The following is a 21,422-nucleotide window of genomic DNA, read 5'->3' as shown; positions in this document are numbered from 1 at the left end:
TGCAAAATCACACATTGCAGAGTACACATTGCTGTTCTTGGTCTATGAGCTCAACAATGAAGGCCGAGTTTTGGCACCTCACTTCCTGGAGAAATGCACACAGCTGTGCGGTCCGACAACTCTGAAAAAAACGACAATCTTTGCTGGTTTTTTTTTTATTTGGGCATACTTACATTCCCGGATATGCCCAGCGTATCAAGCCTCTTTATGCTGTGGTACAACCTACTTTCAACAAATTGTGTTGGCTGCCTGCATATTCATTAAACTACAATAATTACTCCAACTGACTGTGTGAGGGTCAATCCGAAATGCACCCAGATGGAAGACACTGAAGCTTGTGGTGTGTAGAGGAAGGTGTAGCTTCACCATTTGGTGAGGAAGGAAAAAAATTCCTTTTTATTTAATTACCCTCACACACCCTAGTGGTGTCATGCTTCATCATCGGGTCACCCTGACGCCTATAAGTTGGGGTGGGCTCGACCACAGTATTGGGAGCTCTTTGAAGATTGCAGAAGACCAGGGGGGCTAAAGTAGTAAAAAAAACCTGTGACAGAACCCCAGTTTCCCTTTATTATTGGGTTCGTCACGGTTATTAAAATAACTTAAAAAGTGGGTCGGTATAGGAGTGTTATGGTCCTAAGACCCTAGTGCTAACATGTTTCAGTCCTTAAGTGGTCTTAAACATCCAGAACTTTCTTCAGGGCTCAGGTTAGCCTCCCTGGGTTACAGTGAGGGGAATTCCCTATCCTGTCAGTGAGAGCAAGGGCAGAGTAGCTGCTCCTTGAGTGTGTGATAAGAGATTCTACCACATGTGGGTCTCCATCCTGATTCTGTGGAGTCTTCGTGTCTCACGGGACCGTAAGGCCATGTGCGGTAGCTCTGTAGTCAAATCTTCATCAAGAGCCCTGCCCCGGTCCCCGGCTTTTGCCGGGGACCGAGACCGAACAGGTTAGGAGGTGGGGCAGGACTCTTGATGAAGGTTTGACTACAGAGCTACCCCAGATGGCCTTACGGTCCCGTGAGACACAAAAACTCCACAGGATAGGGAATTCCCCTCACTGTACCCCAGGGAGGCCAACCTGAGCCCTGAAGAAAGTCCTGGGTCTTTAAGACCACTTGGAGTAATTATTGTGGTTTAATGATTTTACTTGGGAGGAGTTACTCCAACCCTAGTCCTCTCTACCCTCCAGGCGTTGAAAAAGTTCTTTAAAAAAAAGCCTCTTTGTGTACATATGCCTGCACATTCAGCCATCTTGCATTCTTTGTAGGCTGATCTTCTAGCATCTAAATTCTTACTGACTCGTGGTAACCACACCAACCTAGTGATAAGAATCGTACCTGGGGCGGTGGGTTTCACGTACCTGACTTTTAATGAGGGTGACACATTCCCTATTGCTTACAAGTCACACATGTACACCTTGGCTGAAATGCGTTTTGACAGCAGTGCAGATGGCGATTCTGAAGGAACGGGCACTGTCGCAGGGGAAACGCTTGTTGGTTGTTACACCGTATCCTGCCTTGGAGGCAGTGACGAAAGCAAGTGTACCGAATTCAAAAGCTTTACACCCTCGGTAGCTACAATGGGCCACTTCTTTGACGTCTCCGGATTCGTTCATCCGGCTCCTCTGACCATGCGCCCGCTGGAGGATTTCCATTGTATCATTTACACTGATGGTTCGGCAAAACCGGTGACAGTTTCAAAGCATGCTTATTCATCGGCCTGCGCAATAGTGGTTCGTACTATGGTAAATGGAGAGTTCAAGTCCAATGTTGTGCATACACAGACATTAGGGGACTTTACCGCCCAATTGGCAGAGCTACGTGCTCTGGTGCTTGCACTGGAGTACGCTGCCCCTAGTGTGACTACTCTGATTGTAAGTAATTCTTACTACTGTGTTCAGTCTTACAATGACAATTTATTCTTTTGGGCTCAAAATGAATATTGTGATTTCAAAGGTAGCACAATTAAAATACAAAATGCTCTGGGTTCGAGTGGCTGAGCTTAAAGAATGGCGTATTCAAAGATAAGGGGGAGAAAGAGGGAAAAATGGCTAGGCTCACCCTCCAATAGTTAATGTAGACCTGAAAATCCCTAATTCTAGGGATCAAGAACCTAGCCTTTCAAAGGTTAGGTTCTTGATCCCTAGATTTAGGAATTTTCAGGTCTCCCTTAAAGAATGGCTGTCACTTGTGTTTGTAATTCATACTCTTGGGCATCAGCACGTCAGAGTTCACGCTTTTGGTAACAGTCTGACTGACGAGGCAACAAAGACCGCAGTAGCGACATACGTAGTTGCAGCAGTTATACGTTCCAAAAGTAAGATTGATGATGACATCTTGGCAGATATTGCTGCAACAGAGAAGGGAAGTAATTACCCTAGAGGTTTCCCTTCAAAATACTCTTATCATTTAAGTCCTGATAAAGTTCCCTATGTGAGAATTAACGACGTTGGTGACAGATTGATTCCCAACGCGGACCGCAGCTCCTCTCTGATAACAGCTGCGCATGAGGGTATTGCCTCTGCTCATGCCGGCGTCTCTGCGACTGTATCTCTTTTACAACAGCGTTACTGGTGGTGCGGATTGTACAAACAAACGCGTGATTATGTCCTTCATTGTGACATTTGCCAGCAGATTAAACCTTCAACTGCTGCCCGCCTGCCCCAGAAAAGGTTGTACATATCTAATAAACCACTTGATTGCATTTACTTAGATCACTGCGGTCCTTTCTCCTCTTATACTGTGTATAAGTACATCTTAGTTGCATTTGATTCGTGCACACGCTTTATTTGGGTGTGGCTGCAAAGGAGTGCTGATGCTCTAACTGTCAAAAGGGATTTGCGTGTCTTTGTGGGAATTTTTGCATGTGGCACCTTTCATTCGGACCATGGTCCAGCGTTCGCCTCTAAGGCGTAAAAGGATGCCATGCGTTCATTGGGGGTCCAAGTCAAATTTTCATCTCCATACAGGCCTGAGGGCAATAGTGTTGTGGAGTGGATGAACCGTGACTTAAAGCAATCCTTGACAGCTAGGGTTTTAGGTACAGGCCGGAACTAGCAAGCCCATCTCAAAAGCGTGCAACGTGCACTTAATAATCTCCCTAGAAGGTCTCTGGGTGGGCGGGCCCCATACAAAATACTCTTTGTCATCAAAATGTTTGTTACGGACCTTGAGGGTCTAGACCTGGCGGCGTCTGCCGCATCCTTTGACGTAGATGAACATTGTACTGTTTTGCAGAATCTACAAAAGACCAGAGACAGTCTTGCAAAGAAACACTTGCCCTCCACAACTGATGCTTCGCTTCAGATTCCGGTAGTTGGCTGGCTATCCCGAGTTGGTGAGCTGGTCTAAGAGAAGGTCGAGAACAAGAAGGAATTCGGCCCCTCATATTGTGCTCTAGTTTCTGTGCTTGGCGTGCAGGGGACAAGAACAGTCATTTTACCTCCACTTCCTGGTCGCAAGGATAACAGGTACATCTCCATTGACAATGTCAAACTACACAGAGTGGCCGATTCTTCTTAGTATGACACCTGCGGTCTCTTGTCCAGCAATGCTGAGAAATTCTGGTTTGGCTCCGGCAACTACCACCAGGCCTGACATTGCCATCAAGGTGACTACAGTTACAAATCCTTTATTTGCAGACATGTGTGGCTAGTCAGTCGCGCTTTTCATTTGACACTGACTCTGTCTCATCGAAGTCCCCTTCAAAAGTTTCTATTTTTGCTGTGTGGTAAAAAAAAGATGTTATACCCCCTTGAACTTACATTTGGCTGGTGTTATTTTCTATTTTTTTTTATTCATGTCAATTGGATTTGTGGTGTATTTTTTCCATCTTGTGAATGGACATTATGTTAAAGAAAAATCTACAATTAGACTAATTGATGGAACTTTGGCACCCCACTCCTCGTCACACATCATGAAGAGGGACCAGACTTTTGTGAATATCAGTGCTTGGCCTGTCTTAGATGGGATTGTATGGGATGCTGTGAAATTTCAAATCCACGGACCCATAGAGGTCATTAATGTCCCTAATGTACTTTGTGTTTCTATAGGGGATGTGGTGAAACAAAACATTTGCTCTATTGATTGGGATGTACAAGCTGTAGAGGCTCTATTTTCTGATTTGAAATATTATGCTGCCTTTGATACTAAAGATTTGTACTTCGAATCCGCAAATTATACTGACTTATTTTGTTACCAATGCTATGGCAATAATTTTCTGCACCAAGCAAACACATTTAGAAATTTGGTCAATTATACACAATGGGAACATTGTCCCGCCCCTGTTGAAGGCAGCTCCAAAACTCTTTTGAAAAAGTTTACTTATTTTACTGATTTTAATCAGTCCAATCCTGATGCATTTTATTTTAAGATGACTGCTAAGTTCTCTTCCAAAGTTAGACTAACCCACAAAAAATTATTGTATTCGAAGTCCTTTATCGACCAATTGGCAATAGGGGGCTATGAGTTGTGGAAAGATACTATTGATCTTAAATGTGTTTGGGGTTCTAAAAGTTGGCAAGTGTAAGGCACTGAGGCTTTGCATCGTGCAGGTCTCATCCCGAACCATATGTTGTTTTTGAATTCAACTATTTCACAAACCACCTGCTTTGGATTGGCTACGTCTAAAAAATTAAATGCTCCTTCTCTTCCTGATTTGGGAGAATACTCCACCTGATACAATCACACCAGTAAGTCCATTAGTGATTTACGGTCTCAGTTATTAAATTTGTCCTTTAATATTTCCAGTTTGGATCCCCAAGGTTGGTTATTATGGCAAAAAAAGTTCAGATTCATGCCAACATCGTTTTCTGGGTTTGGCTCTGGGCTACACACAGGTTAGGGTGGATCCTCGTTTTGAAAGTGGCCATTCAGTCACTACCTATTCAGTAGGCAAGCTATGTCAGAACTGGCTTAAACATTCCACATTAGCATCGGTTAAGCTTCATTTATCTAAATTGACTGACAATGTTGATTTGAATGACTTTGTGAAAGGTCCTGCAACAGGCAGTTCCAAAAGATGGATTTACGCTATTTACAACAAGGTTTGGAAACTGTCCCAAATTGAAGCTGATTCTAGGTTAAGGGCTATTGCTCAAGCTAATTTAGAAAAAGTGCTTGCAATTATAGATAATAGCATCAACATACTTTCTTCCCGAATTTACACTTTAGACAATATTGTTTCTTCAGTCGTTTATATTGTGCAAGATGATGTCTCTATTTTGTACCATGGTCAAAATCAATTACATTCCATTATGCAGTTTGCATGGACATTACAAACGTTGAAGGCTGGTAAGGTGCATTGGGACTACATGAACACTTCTTCTCTATTTTTACCCTTTAATCTGACTGTAAAACAACAACTTATGTCCATGAAAGATGCTACATAATCGCTTTTGCATACTGAAAAGTTGGAACCATTACCATTTTCTGTGGCCAAAACTAATTCAGCTGTTTGGCTTATTCAGGGGTTAATAACCCTACCTTTTCCTTTATTTAAATTCGAAGCATGTATGAAACACTATGCCATAGGCAGATTTGAACCCTTGGGTAGCGCTTATCTCCATGAAGTTTGGTCCCTACCGTTTACCTATAGGTGCCTGAGAGAAGGTAAAGAAGTTTATTTAAAAGGTGAAGATTGCACTTTAACACCCGACCACTCATTGGTCTGTAGGAATAAACAATTGCACAGCTCTTGTAATTCAGACGCCCCTAATTTGGCCTGCATTTTAAAAGGTACACCAGTTCCGGCTACAACACCAACTTTAACGTTGTCTTTGGCGGTTTACCGTTAATTCTTGCCTTGGCTGCCGGTGTGCTGCTGTTAATTTGTTTGCTCAAGAATGGTTGCACCACCTGTGTCACACGACAATCTGCCCCGGCTGCTTCTACTGCACAACCGGATGCTTGATTACTATTGAACGCTGCCTCTGCCTACGTTGAGTGCAGCATATGGATTATCATTTCGATTCTCCTATTTTACATGCGTGCAGCCTGTCTTCATTGCCTGGATTGCTGTTTTGAATGGGCTCTGGATTTGTGTCTCTGCAATATGGTGTCTCCCAACCCGGATTATGACCAGCTGATGAGCACCTTAGTTGCTCATGAACTGTAATGCTCTGGCATTGGGATTATGGCCTTTGCAGCAATGTATGGAGTCCTAAGGAATTGGAATATGTGTTCAGCGGCACATGACTTCCTGGCACACAGTTATATTGAAGAATACCCAAGTTGTCCTCTGATGGTGCTAGAGGCTTCGACTATTGAAGAACATGTATTACTGAATTGGATGGCTGAAATGTTTTCGGATGAGAACAATTACTTCCTATTGGAGGCAGTTTCAACGTACTGTGCCTATACACTCTTGGATTGAAATGAAATGTTTTCCTGCTTCAAAACGTGTACTGGCCTCGTGATTTTTTTATTCATTTTTTTCTGGCTCTTCACAATTTTGTGTTTGACACTGAACTGCCCCAGCTTGGTTTTCAAATTTTGTGTGCTTAATTATTTGGAATTTACTCCCGATTTTCCAATTTGGCATTTTTATTTTTAACTTGGTTCTATCTCACTCAAACTTGATCAAGGGAGGATTTAGTGAGGGCAGGGCCTTGGGTGCGCACATTGCTATGTTAGCATAAGCTTATTAAAAGTTTAAACACCATTTTATCCTTTTGCTGCTTTTGCACGCGACACTGCATATAACTGTTGTTGTAAGTTAGGCTACGTGAATGTCTTCACATGAGAATGGCTTTCAACATCCCTAGACTTACATCATGACCCTAGTCTGCACAGTGAGTGCTAAAGCCTCCAAGGTTATCATTACAATGTAGCTGTTGTTCGGGCTGATCGGCTCACGTTTTAGACATAACATGCAGCAGCTGCATCTAACGAAGATTCTGGCACTTTTAATATTGCACTGTAGGCATGATTTCAGGCACTGGGAGAATAATCGGTTTACAGAGAGAAAGAGCTTTTACAGATCCTGATGTGATTCACTTCTGCTGATCTTGGAGTATGGGGTCCCCTATTCTATATATTTTATAAAACATAGTTCCTAGCTAGGGAGGGTGGCATACTAGGTACTATAAGTCCAGTTTCCACTATCATTCTAATATTATTTCTCCGTTTGTGTTTTATGGAATTGTAACAATGCTGATCATATTATTTCTAATCATAGGTCTGCTTGTGTGCAGGCCTGGAATGCCATCCCCCTTGCCCTACGGTCTATCCAGGACCCAGTTGTGTTCAAAAGGAAACTTAAGACCCTTTTCTTTGCTTGATAGCCTCTACTAGCACCCCTTTGGCACCGCGCCGGGACACTCACGAGTATCCGAGCACATTATAAATGGATATAACATAACATAACATAACATCTTAGAGCGCGTCTTTAAAATAAACATGATAACCTTTCCCATGTCTCTTTATACTCCTATTGTGGACTGGTATGAAACCAACAAACGAAAGAGTGTTCTTGAGTCCCAACATTCCTGAGAGTAACCTAAGTCGAAAGTTCTGGGTTGTTTCAATAATTGGTATCTTTGCTGTAGGACGAAGAACTAATGAGGCGCTGATGCTAGTCAGTTAGGGGTTCTTGGTAGTAAGGTGAGGTTTTTGGTCCACCACAATTCACTGTGGTCCTGGGTCTTTGTGCACAGTTCTGTGTATGAGCAGAATCCCAGCAACAGAGCACATGATGAAAACAGTGGGCATTGAAATATGGCCTAGATAGGCCAGAAAGTTATTAAAATTCCTTAAAATGTATTTCAAGACAGTGATTTTGTGTTTGTGCTGCTACTTTTCTGGTTGTTTGCAAAATGATATCCTTCATTGGAGAAGGTGGGAGAAATTACTTCCAGGCCTCCACCAACTTGATGCCACATGCACCAAAGCTGATGCGGAAAGCTTCTTCCGGAGTCCAAGAAGGGTGTAAAAGGCAAGAAAGAATAAAGCAAGTACCAGCCAAAACCTCTGCTGGCCACGATACAATAGGCCAGCTTCCAAAGACCAGACAGCTCCTCTGCTGGGTATGATGCGATACAGCGGGGGCGAGGCTTGCTAACATGGCCGCTTAGACATGCTCGAAAAGAGCTCCGTGAGGCAGTCTTTGCTGAGCCAATATCCTGTGATATCCTGGTCCCTTAGGACTAAGTGATAAGTCTCCTGGGTTCTCTGGGACCTCCACCCACATCACGAAAAAGACGAGAGGTTCGGAGCCCTGATAATTGACTTGGAACTCTAAGTCCCCATCGATCGGAGGAGTGGGCGCCATCTTGGAGCTGGAATGACGAGGTCAGACGGAGCAGTCCGGCTTATGGATCTGCGGAGCCTTGCTGGCTGGGTGGGGCAAACGCGGCAGCCCTGGTGAGTGGTGGAGTGCCGACGAATATCACTGAGTGAAGACCTGCGTCTGCCGGTGGGGGACCGTTACTCCATGGAGCCAAGTGCCGATTGTTTCCTGCCCAAGTGGTCTGTGTCCCCTGTGGGGGCTTGGCGGCCCCCCTCCAATGGAGACACAAACGAATATATGCCCACGTGTGTTCCCCGGGCTTAAGGGTGCCTGCAACCTGAAGGACGAGGAAAGCTATGGGGGGACCAGACTCAGGTGTTCGAGCTGCAGGCCTGTGAGCCGTAATCCTTCACCGCCAGTGGGCACCTCGGAGCGATGATACCAGCCATTGATAGTCGGGACGTGGTCCACGAGAGCTGGGCTGCCGAGGGTGTAGTGACCATCAAGCAGTGTATTGATGTTTGGAGGAGGCGGCGGCGCGGGGGCTGCACAAGCATGAACAGGCTCTGAGACGCTCGTGAGCAGCGTATTTATGGTGTGAGTTGCCGACCCAGTGCCCTGGCCAGTCCTGCTGATACCGTATGTCATTGGAGAGAGCCCTATTTTGAGAAGAGACCTGAAGGCTTCCAGACGGCGAGTTAGTTCAGTTGACTGAGAAGCAGTGGATATCCTGTGGCCGGAGGGGACCTGACGCACGTAGTGGGAGAGATTTTGCAGCTGTTGAGAGTCCTTGGGCCACCGTTGAACTCGCGTAGATACTAGGCCCCGCAGGCTGTATAATTAGTGCACAGTGACACGCGCCCCTCCACAATCCGGGAAGGTGGCATGAGATACAGCTGGAGCACCTAGCCGGCCAAGATGGGTAAGGATAAAACAGCGATATCCCAATCTAATAATACACCCCGCCCATACCCCATGGCCAGGGGGCCAGAATCGAGGATGGCCCGCCGGAACAGGGAGCACTCAAGGGGGCTGACGAGGATTCTCCAACACTGATGGACGTTATTAGAGCTGTTCAGTCGACCAGGGATGACATGATCCGGAAGATCGCTGCTGTGGCTATTGACGTTAATATGTTGAGGTGTGACCTAAGGAAAGTCTTGAAAAGAGTGACGGTTACGGCAGAAGACACAGAGGCATTAAAAGAGGAGGTCAAGGGCCTTAGTGCCATGGTGGCAGAGTTGAAACGCCAAATGAATAGGCTCGAAGACCAGGCTGAAGATTCGGAAGGTCGGTCTCGAGGGGGAAATCTAAGATTTGTGGGTTTCCCGAGAAGGCAGAGGGCCCTGAGGTAGACCTGTTCTTGGAGGATTGGATCATTCGCGAAATGGCTCCCAAGCAGCTGTCGAAATTCTTCAGTATTGAGCGGGTGCATAGGGCGCTGGTGGCCCCCCTAGGCCCAGAGCACCCCCTTGCCATTATCGCAAAATTGTTTAACTTCAAAGATAGAGACCTTTTGCTTCAGCTCTCTCGCAGAGGGCGGCGGTTCTTTTTCGAGGTTCATTCTATAGCTATCTATCCGGATAACACCAAAAGAGTGCATGAACAGAGAAGACTTTCATCGCAACAAACGAAGGCTCAGGGACCTGGACCTTAAATATAGCGTATGTTCCCTGTAAAACTATGAGTGATGAGTGATGAGTGAAGGCCGGGCCCTGTCTTTTTTTCTCGGCGGAGGAGGCGAGAGGCTGGTTGGACGCCAGTGCCCCATAGGGGAGGTGCCTGTTCCCCTCTATGAGTTCAGCCGGGACGCAAGTCTTGCAGTCTCCCTTGAAGGGCCGTAGACAGCCTACACGACAGGCGCCTAAAAAGAGAACGATGAGTTTCGGCCGAATCACCGTCCTCCGAGATGGTACACTGCAGGCATCGGATTCGGAGGTCGTCCCGGATACGATGGAGGCGACGCCGGACCTTGAACATGGAGCGGAGGGCTCAGATAGTATGACTGAATCCTATGAGTTACACAGCAACTGTTTAACTGTGCAGATAAGTATATGTTATGTTTAGAACCCCTGGGGGTCTTGGAAGGACTGGTTGGTAGTAGTTATGGGAGTGTTTTCAGGGAGGTGGGCGTTTTGAAGCTCGGGTGGCCTCTTGACCCCTGGGCTGTTATGTTTAGCCTCGCTTTATTTCATTCCGACTATGGTACGGGTTGGGGATCATGTTAATTCACTTAATGCATTAGGGACTTGGGCTGCCGCCGGAGTAGCGACGTCCCTACTAGAGACCAGGTCCATCAGGATACCCAAATCGCTTGGACAGTGCTTGGTTGTTATTTGAAGGGGGAGTATGGGGGGGTATGTATGGTTGGCTATATGGGAACGTATACTCAAACTTGTACTGCTGCCCAAGGGAGGGGGTAGGGACAGTGAATGTTCAGTTCTTGGGAGTTTATTTGTTTGTTGGGGAACTTATGGAGTCACATGGAGAGTACATTACAACTCATGGACATTGGAGGTAAAGGGAGGAACATCTAGGGAAGGGGAGAGGACATGTCTGTTACCACTACATTGCCATGACAGCACAGACACTGGAGTTTCTTAACTGGAATGTCCGTAGAATGGCCGGACAGGACAAGTATCGTAGAGTGCACACTTTCCTGAAGAGATATGGAATAGCAATTGCGGGGCTGCAGGAGACACACATTTGGGGGAACACTATAAAATTCCTTCGTAAAAGTTGGAGGGGACAAATCTACACTACATCCTATTCTGGCTTTGCACAGGGGCATTGTTATGGGTGGCCCCAGGGGTCCCGTTCCAACACCTTCAACATGTTCTCAATCCTGAATGTCATCCTGTTTGGAAGGTAGGAAGGGAGGGAACTGGGTATATTAATGTCTATGCGCCCAACCTGGATTGCTCCGAGTTTTAAACGGCAGTCCTGAAAGCAGCAACACCTTACATGGGTGCTGAAATTCTTCTCTTTGGAGATTTTAATTGTATCTTTGACTGGGCGTTGGATCAGGAGCCCCCCCAGAGAAAACACTAAACCCTGTATGGTGAGATCCTCATGGGTATTTTACAGGGCACGCAGTTACGAGATGATTGGAGAGCGCAAAACCCTAGCAAGAGGGAGTTTTCTTGTTTTACTCTGGCAGCCAACACCTTTTCGCGGATTGATAATTGCTGCCTTACTCCAGGTCTCTCAGCTACGACACAGGCCATCTCTTATTTGCCGCAATACCTATCTAACCATGCACCTTTGTAGCTGACACTATCCTCTGGACAGGGGCGACCACCCATTTCACTATTGCGGCTTCGAGCTGAGGCCCTTCCGGACCCTCCATATGTACAGACTATTACAGAGGCCCTCCAACATTATTTTGGGGTGAATTAGGGGTCCACTGCCACTAGATCTACAAAGTGGGAGGCCATGAAGGTCGTTATCATGGGGGTTTGTATGAAGACCATTTATGGGGTCTACCATCAGCTTAGTGATGATATTGATTCCCTAGTAAAAAGGCTTACGAATCCTAGAGACCGCGCTATATCAGAACCCGAATGATAGAACTGCTTGGACGCAGGTGCAGGGAAAGTTACTTGAAGCCTGGTCGTGACCATAGACGCAGAAATACACCACCTAGAAGCAGAGGCTTTATATGGAGGGCGACAGATCAGGAGCGCTATTAGCTCGACTTATCAGGACGGAGACGGAGCACACACAGTGATAGTTTGGGGAATGTGATGTACACGCAGGACGCGATTATAAAAGAATTTGAGATCCACCTGCACCAGACTTGCTCGGCTATTGCCCAGACTAGCCCTATCACATTTCAAGACTTCCTTAAAGACATAATGCTTCCCACCCTTGGGTAGAATGAGGCAGAAGCCCTCGGGACACCACTTACTAGGGAAGAAATACTAACCTCCAATAAACAGCTGAAGCCCCGGAAATGTCCCTGGAGCAAAGGTCTCTTTGCTGAATTCTATAAGACGTTTGCCCCCCAGCTCATGGATCACCTCCTTGAGGTATATACCGGAGCTCTAGCCAGTGGGACACTTTCCAATACCATGATTCTCACGTCGGACAGGGATCCCCTTTCCCCGAGTTCTTATAGGTCCATCTCTCTCCTGAATATAGAGAAGAAAATATTAAGTGGTGTATTAGTGGCGCGTCTATTGCCATACATGACCCAACTGGTCCACCCAGATCAGTCTGGATTTTTCCCAGGGCGGAATTCTACACATAACTTGCGCAGACACGCACATGTATGGTATGCGCCGGATCTTGAGAAATCAGAGTGGGCTCTCTGTCTCCCACACATAAGGCAGGCCTTTGAGTCTGTGAGTGGGATTACATGTGGATGGTACTTGCTTGGATGGGAGTGGGGGAAGACTATCTGAGAGGGCTGTAACTGTTTGTGTCTGCCTCCGGAATCAGGTATCGGACAGTCTAGAGCTTTAACAGGGTACCTGACAGGGTTGCCTCCTGTCGCTGCTACTCTGTTGCAGGGATTCTGCTCCTACACAGAACTGTGCACAGAGACTTGGGAGCTCAGTGAATTAGGGTGTGCCAAAACTCACCTTAGTACCCAAAATACCCTACCAGACTAGCATCAGTGTCACATTGGCTCTGCCAAAATACCAATGTTTAGACAACCCAGAACATGCGACTTAGGTTACCTCAGGCAATGTGGAAAACATGAACACTCTTTTGTTATACTTTCATACCAGTCCAAAACAGGGAGTAAAAAGAGACACAAGCAAGTTTGAAATATTTATTTCTAATGCTGTGTTCTCATGCGCAGCACCTTAGCTAATACAAGCAGACATATTATCAGAAACAAGATTGTCAGCAAAGTTACTATTCCATAAAATACAAAGGGAGAAAGCATGTTATAATGCTAAATGGAAACCGGTTTAAAATAAACCTATATTTCACCCTCCCTTGCTAGTAGGTTATTTTATAACTACAGAAGGTCTCTTGGGATTACATAGGCGGCCCCATACCTCGGGTATTAGCAGAAGTGGATCACATCAAATTCTACACAAGCTCTCAGTATACAAATGTTCTCCAAGTGTGCGTGATCAAGCATACGCAGTGCATTATTAAACGCACCAATACCAGAGGTGGCCACAGCTGCATATGTGTTATGTCTAGAACGTGCACTGATCAGTCCGAACAACTACCACAGTGTTGAAATAACCTTGAAGGCCTCGGCACTCACTGTTCAGACTTAGTTTACCAGGCAAGGCTACTAATGTAGAAAAACACGTTATTATTGTGTGAAGCAAAACCCTCTGCTAAACTCTAAACAATTAACAAAGTGTGTGCCGTGTGCAAAAGGTAGCATAAAGGAAAAATGGTGTTTAAACTTCTAATAAACTCATGTCAACCTAACACTGTGTGAATGCAAGGCTCAGCCCCACGACACCCTCTCTTGGTCTGAGCACGGATAAGAAGGGGGCAAATTTGGAAAACAGAGTTCAAGAACAAGAGTAAGAATCAAGTTCAAATTGCCACAGTGGAAAAACTGGAGCAAACTCCAAACTTTAAAAATACCTCAAATCAAGAATCACTTTAACAGACACAGGGAAGAAAATAGGCCTGGGGGAAAAAAAATTAAGACGGCAAAAATACCAGAACAATCCGATGTCCAACAGGTGACGTCGGCCATGAAAGAGAGAGAAGAGGAAACGCATCTCACTCCAACAATGTATATGCACAGTACGTTGTAACAGCCTCCAACAGGAAGTCATTGTTCTCATCTGAAAACATTTCAGCCATCCAATTCAGCAATGGGAAGGAACATACATGTTCCTTAATAACAGGAGCCTCTAGTACCATCAGAGGACAACTCTGGTTCTCTTCAATATAACTTTGTGCCAAGGAGTCATGCGCCACAGCAAAAACATTCTAACGTCTCAGGACTCAATGCATCGCTGCAAAGGCTATAATCCCGTCGCCAGAACAAAGCAATTCATGAGCAGCTAAGGGGCTCATCAGTTGATCAAAATCCGCGTTGGGAGACACCATATTGCAGAGACACAAATCCAGGGCCCAGTCGAAATCGCAGCTCAGGCAATGAAAGACAGGCTGGACGCATATGAAAAAGGAAAATCAAAACGATAATTCATAAACTGCACTCAATGTAGCAAGAGGCAGCGCTCCATAATAATCAAGCTTTCGGTTGCGGAGCAGCAACATCCATGGCAGATCATATTGTACCCACAGGACGTGCATCCATTTTGAAATAAACAAAGCAACAGAAGCACTCCTGCAACCAGAGCGAGCATCAAGGGAAATCCACCAAATAGGCTGGAAAAAATCGAATGAAAAAATGCTGGGAACACGCCAAATATAGTTTGAAAAGAAGTCACAAGGCCACTACTAACAACCTTAAAAAAGCATTAAAGATAGTGTGAATTAATTCACCAATATGCAAGGGCAAATCCGTATTTAATAAAGCATGCACCTCTCTGCGGGTGTTTGCCACGTGAAAGACAAATGTTTCACGAGCAGATGTGAGGGTGGCTTCTTTTTGAGACAAAAGAGCTCTTATGCGACTCATCTTGTTGAACTCTGCTTTCAAGGTCGGAATCGACGGCCAGATGGAAACATCAGACTTCCCACGTGGAGGAGGAAACATAACGTTTTTACAACAAACTACACGTTCAGAGACTGTAACAATGTAAGGAATTCCAGCTAACATCCCACAACAATCCTCATTATTTAAAAGTAAATAACTACTGATTGCTAGTAATGTGAATGTGGGTGTGATAGCAGGCGTCGGTGTACCTTTCAAAACACAGGCTAGATTAGGCGCATCCTGGTTGCATGAGCCATGCAATTGGATATTCCTACACACTAATGAGTGGTCCGGTGTTGTTGTGCAATCCTCACCTTTCAAATAAACCTCTTTTCCCTCCCTCAGGCACCTATAGGTAAAAGGAAGCAACCAAGCTTCATGGAGATAAGCGGTGCCCAGAGGTTCATATCTGCCAATTGCGTAGTACTTCATGCAAGCTTCGAATTTGAACAAAGGAAAAGGTAATGTTATTAACCCATGGACGAGCCACACAGCAGAATTTGCTTGGGCCACAGAAAATGGCAAAGGTTCTAACTTTTCAATATGTAACATAGAAAAAGTTGCATCCTTCATAAACATAAAACATTTCTTGTCAGTCAAATTAAAAGGGGCAAACAAGGATGATGTATTCATGTAGTGCCAAGGCACTTTTCCTGCCTTTAACGTTTGTAAAGTCCATGCAAATTGCATAATGGAACGCAATTAATTTTGACCATGGTACAAAACAGAGACATCATCTTGCACAATATCAACAACAGATGAAACAATATTATCTAAAGTGTAAATGCGAGAAGAAAGTGTATTAATGCTGTTATCTACAACTGCCAGCACCTTTTCTAAATTCGCTTGATCTATAGCTCTTAAGCGGGAAGCAGCCTCAATCTGGGACAGTTTCCAAACTTTGTTGTAAATAGCATATATCCACCTTTTGGATCTGCCGGAAGCAGGGCCCTTGACAAAATCATTTAGATCAACATCGTCAGTCAATTTAAATAAATGAAGCTTTACTGACGCTAAAGTGGAATGTTTGAGCCAATTCTGACATAATTTGCCTACTGAATAGGTAGTCAAAGAAAGGTCACTCTCAAAACGGGGATCTACCCTAACCTGTGTGTAGCCTTGGGCTAAACCCAGAAAACGATGTTGGCAAGAATCTGCACTTTTGTGCCACAACAACCAACCATCAGGATCCAAACTGGATATGTTAAAAGTAGAATTCAGCAACAGGGTCTGTAATTTTCTAATAGAAAAACTGGTATTATTATCCCAACCAGGGTATTCTTCCAATTCAGGGAAAGAAGGAGCCTTTAATTTTTTAGTAGTAGCCAATCCAAAGCAGGTGGTTTGTGAAATAGTAGCATTCAAAAACTACATATGGAGGAGGATGAGACATGCACGATGCAAAGCTTCAGTGCCTTGCACTTGCCAACTTTTAGAACCCCAAAGAGATTTAAGATCAACAGTATCCTTCCATAGTTCATAGCCCCCAATAGCCAATTGGTCAAGAAAGGACTTGGAATATAATGGGTAAGTCTAACTTTGGAAGTGGACTTCTGGCTCATTTTAAAATAGAATGCATTGGGACTTGACTGATTAAAATCAGTAAAATAGGTGAACCTCTTTAAAAGAGAAGTGGAGCTGCCTTCAACAGGAGCGGGGCAATGTTCCCATTGCGTATAGTTAACCCTATTCCTCCTGGTGTTTGCCTTATGCAGGTAGTGATTGCCAAAGTGTTGATAACAAAACAAATCACCATAATTCGCCGAATCGAAATATAAATCTTTAGCATCAATAGCAGCAATATATTTCAAATTGGAAAACAAAGCCTCTATGGCTTGAACATGCCAATCAGCAGAACGTATTTTTTGTTTAATCACATCTCCCATAGAAACCCTTAGGACAGTCGGGACATTTATGACCTCTGTGGGACCATGGATTTGAAATCTAACAGCATCCCATACAATCCCATCGAAGACGGGCCAAGCAGTAATGTTTACAAAAGCCAGGTCCATCTTCAATCAGTTTGAAGAGGAATGGGGTGCCAATGTTCCATGAATGTGTCGAATAGATGTTCTCTCTTCACCATAGTGTCCATTTACAAGACAGAAAAAATACACCACAAATCCAATTGACATGAACAAAAAAATTGAAAAAAGCACCAACCAAATGTAGGTCCAAGGAGGAATCAAAAATTTTTTTTTAAACTATGTATCGAAAACAGAAATTTTTGAAGGGGTCTTTGATGTGGTAGAGTTAGTGTCAAATGAAAATCTGGACTCAGTTGCCAAGCAAGTTTGCAGATCGGGCATCGATAAGTCTGTGGGGTAAGTATATTCAGTATCATCAAGATGATCATCAGGTGGAATACTCAATAAAGGACTGGAAACAGGAGGCATCTCGAGGGCAACGTCTGGCCTGGTGTTAGGAGCCGGAGCCAAACAGAATGTCTCAGTATAGATGGACAAGAGACCGCAGGTGTCATACTAAGAAGAATCGGCCACTCTGTGTAATTTGACATTGTCAATGGAGATGTACCTTTTTCCTTACGACTGGAGCTCGATATGAGGGACCAAATTCTTTCTTGTTCTCGATCTTCTCTCGAACCAGTTCTTCAACTCGGGGTAGCAAGCCAACTACTGGAATCTGCAACGCAGCTTCTGATGTGGAGGGCAAGTGTTCATTTGCAAGACTGTCTCTTGTCTCTTGTAGATTCTGTAAAACATGACAATGTTCCTCTACGTCAAAGGGGGCAGCCGCTGCCGCCTGGTCTAGACCTTCAAGGTCCAGGACGAACATTTTGATACCAAAGAGCATCTCGTATGGGGTCCGCCCACCCAGAGACCTTCTAGGGAGATTATTAAGTGCACACTGTACGCTATTGAGATGGGCTAGTCAGTTCCGGCCTGTACCTATAACTCGGGCTGTCAATGACTGCTTTATATCTCGGTTCATTCGTTCCACAACACTATTACCCTCAGGTCTGTATGGAGACAAAAATTTGACTTGGACCCCAATTAACTCAAGGCATACTTGTACGCCTTAGAGGCGAACGCTGGACCCTGATCTGAATGGAAGGTGCCACACGCAAAAAATTCCCTCAAAGACACGCAAATATAAGCGTGCAAGAATCAACTGCAACTAAGATGTACTTATACGCAGCCGCTCTGTTTTTCACATGAATGTGCTGCTCCCAGGGCAGCAAGAGTTTGTGGTTGCCCTGGGGGAAGCGCATTCACCAAAATGTGGCGCATTTTCCGGATTGCGCTGGGCGCAGCTTTTGAAAGATGAGCCCTGTGCAATCCAAGAAAATACACTGCATGTATAATATTGCTCTTGGTTGGTAATGGCAATTGAGAGAACACAAAAAGCTCTTTTACTGATAGTGCAGCTTAGCAAATATTAAAGAAATTAAGTAAAATAAGTATCACTACCTACCACAATAAGAGTTTTATCAGAAGCCGTTATACAACAGATTGGATCGTCCGTGGCCTAGAAAGGGAGACAAAACACTCCAAATTGTTATTCCAAATTCCAAGTACTATCCAGTTTGCCAGCCTAAACCATATGATGTATGACAGTTCTCTATCTGAAATCAGCAACAGTATGTATTTATCATGGGACTGTAACAATGGTCCATAGTTAGGGTTTCACTGTGCTTTCCGAGTATCATGAGGCTCCACACACTGACGGTTTTGTCTGCACTTTCCTTTGCTATGTTGAATGTTATACTATGCTGAGAAAAAGATACAAATTACAGGAGGAGAGATAAAATATATAATGAAAGGCATCTCAATAAATACGTTTCCACCCCGTAAATAGCACAAATCTCACTGGCAGGTGACAAAACATTTTCATGTCATACTTGTAAATCTTTTTACTCAGGAAGGAGAAAGGATCTTTAGAGAATTCCGAGGCTGCATCATAGGACTCAACAAAAGACCCCAGTGATGATCCTGACTACTGAACAAGTATGAGAGACAGGAGAGGTAGCTGGATTGTGGATGGTTAAAGCATGATTAAGTAGTGTTCTTCAAGAGGTGCATCTTCAAATCTTTCCGAAACTGGAGCAGCTTTCAGGCTTTTCTGTTGATCTGGAGCAACAGGAAAGCCTGCTTTGGATTTCCTCTTTTATACTTGTTCTGCAATTTGTCTGCGGGTGTGCCAAGAACCACCAAAGATGGTGAGCTTACCTACAAGATAAGCAGGGTTGCTGGTCGTGATTGCTTTGTAAATGATGCAGCTGGTTTTTAAAATGGTGCAGGTTGGCAAGGGGAGCCATAGGTGTTCCACCAGGATGGGGGTGATGTGAGCATATTCCTTCTGGCCCTGGATGAGCTGTGCTGCATAGTCAAAGACAGCGGCAAAACTTCTAGCAAAAACGTGCCTCCTTACCCTAATCAATGGGGGCCAGGAGATGGGATAGTCAAACATAATGTCCAGGTATATGGGAATGTTTTGACTTTGGTAAGTGTATGGCCCTTAAATAGATGTGTTATGCGTTAAGTGTTTCTGGGACCTATTATCATGATGTGTGATTTGATTGAATTGATTCTAAGGTCAAATGCCCATGTAGTTACTAAAGAGTTCCAGTAAAGTTTGGAGACCCTGTGCAGTCCTGGAAACTAAATCAGTGTAATTTGCATATAAAAGTGATGGAACAGGGTGGCCATTTATCATAGGAAAGTCACAGTACCCAGCTGCAAGGATCTGCTCCAGTTTATTAACATAAAGAGTAAGTAAAAAGGGGGCCAAGATGTAACCTTGTCTGAACCCCTCCCACCACCCCCTATGAGTGTGAACTGCTCAGCGCATTCTCCCATCGAACCGTACATAACGGAGGTGTTCAAATTAAGGTGCAGATTGCATAAAAAAAAAAGAATGGCTTTGTCAATCCCAAGTCCAGCATTATTGACCACAGCTTGTCTCTGTTAGCCTTGTCAATAGCAAAGGTTCATAAAGGTGAGCTGTATGGATCCAGGTCTGACTGTGGTGTCTTTATCGATTAAAAGGTACAGGTTTAGGCATTGATCCACAGTGCCCTTGCCTGGCCTGAAGCCATACTGGACATCAGATAGTGGGCGATGGTCTTTGGCTCAAGTTGTTAGTCCTTTTAACTTTGACCTCGGAATCTATCAGAGAGATCGGGCTAAAACACAGAGGATCATCTCTTGAGCCCTTTTTTTTTAAAATGGGGACAATAACTGATTTGGACCATACACTGGGAAGACTGTGCTTAAAGCCACATTAAAATACATAGTTAATACTGGTTCCCAAATAGGTATGTTGGACTGAAATAAGTCCATCGGAACCCAGTTGGAACCCAGGGCCGTGTTACTAGGGAGAGCGAGAATAGCGTCTCCTACTTCTTTGCGGTCAAAAGAAAGAAAAAAAAACACTTGCAGATGCCAATGCTCGAGAAACTCAGAAATTCCAACAGTGAAGCAAGGCCTATCAAAGTATTTAACGCACATATCAGCTGTGATACATTGCAATAGGGGACGTCCCAAGTAAGAATTGTGGGTGGAACGCAATCTCCCAAACATTGACAATAGATCTAGAGGCAAAGGCGGTAATAAGATCCTGCCTAGCCTCCTGTTCTGTAAGGTGGCTTTATATAAAGCTATAAGGGAGGCAACTTTAAATCTGTCCCTGGGCTATTCCTTAAGGACTGTCAGTAGGTCACCATGAACACTGGTACAGGAGTGGTCAAACCATTTAATAAGGAAAGGGTAACGTGGCCGGGAACAGGTAAGAAGTTCCACCATGTGCATTCTAATGATAGCGAAGGAATCAAGAAAAATCTTATCTGGGCACAGGGGATCAAGTTATGAGATAAAAGCATCAGCGCAAAGGCCTAACAAGTTACGATGAAGAGAGTCGGGGTCAATGCCCTTCCATCTGAGTCTGCAACTCTGATCACATGGGGTTAACTGCCCATAAGTTAGAATCGTAACAGAGTCCAAGGTATGCCTCCACTTTAAGGTGGTTGGTAGGGCTGTGATTACTTCTTGTGTCCAAAAGAATGTTGTATTTGATCAATGGTGACACCAAAGCAGTGGAGACGAAAATAAAACCTATGTGGTGTGTGCACCCTCCCAGTAAATGTAGGGGTAGTAGTGCAATCAAAAGGCTTTGTCTCACCCTCATACAGAGCAGGCAGATTATAGTCATTCACCACAGTATTAAAATGTTCGCCTTGACCAGTATGTACAAAATTAGTGCCTAAAGAGGAATAAGAGAGCCCATCGGTAGAACTACGGTTATCACAAATTCGTCCATCAAAATCACATGGAGAAAAAGGCCTGGCAGAATAAAAACATTTGTCAAATTGAGGTCTGAGTGTTCCAACATATTTAGCAGTGAGTTGGGCACTAGTGGCATTGTAAAAATGAATAACAAGCAACCTACATGAACTAGAAAAAGACCACCACAAAGCTAACTGGGGAGCAGGTATCTAATTGTTCAGTTTTGCAGTTAAGAGTGAGAGAAACAAGGGTCAAAAGACCACCCTTGGCCCTTCCTGACTGTGAGTGGCGTGCTAGTACAGAGAAACTGCTGTACCCATCAGAGAAACTGCTGTACCCATCAGGGAAAAAGCTGTGG

The 21,422-nt window shown here is 44.5% G+C and overlaps 1 protein-coding gene across 1 annotated transcript in view; it reads right to left on the bottom strand.

Moving 5' to 3' along the window:
- Window positions 1-21,422, bottom strand: part of WDR35 (WD repeat domain 35) — a 531,383-nt gene that overhangs the window by 307,579 nt on the left and 202,382 nt on the right. The window contains exon 15 of the mRNA XM_086926288.1: window positions 18,255-18,308. Within this exon, the coding sequence (XP_086782414.1) occupies window positions 18,255-18,308 (54 nt within the window). The remainder of the gene's footprint in view (window positions 1-18,254; window positions 18,309-21,422) is intronic.

The sequence above is a fragment of the Lissotriton vulgaris genome, chromosome 6 (assembly GCF_964263255.1).
Source record: "Lissotriton vulgaris chromosome 6, aLisVul1.2, whole genome shotgun sequence".
Lineage (NCBI taxonomy): Eukaryota > Metazoa > Chordata > Amphibia > Caudata > Salamandridae > Lissotriton > Lissotriton vulgaris.
Note: the sequence above shows the minus strand (reverse complement) of the source record. Positions and strands in the feature narration are given on the sequence as shown.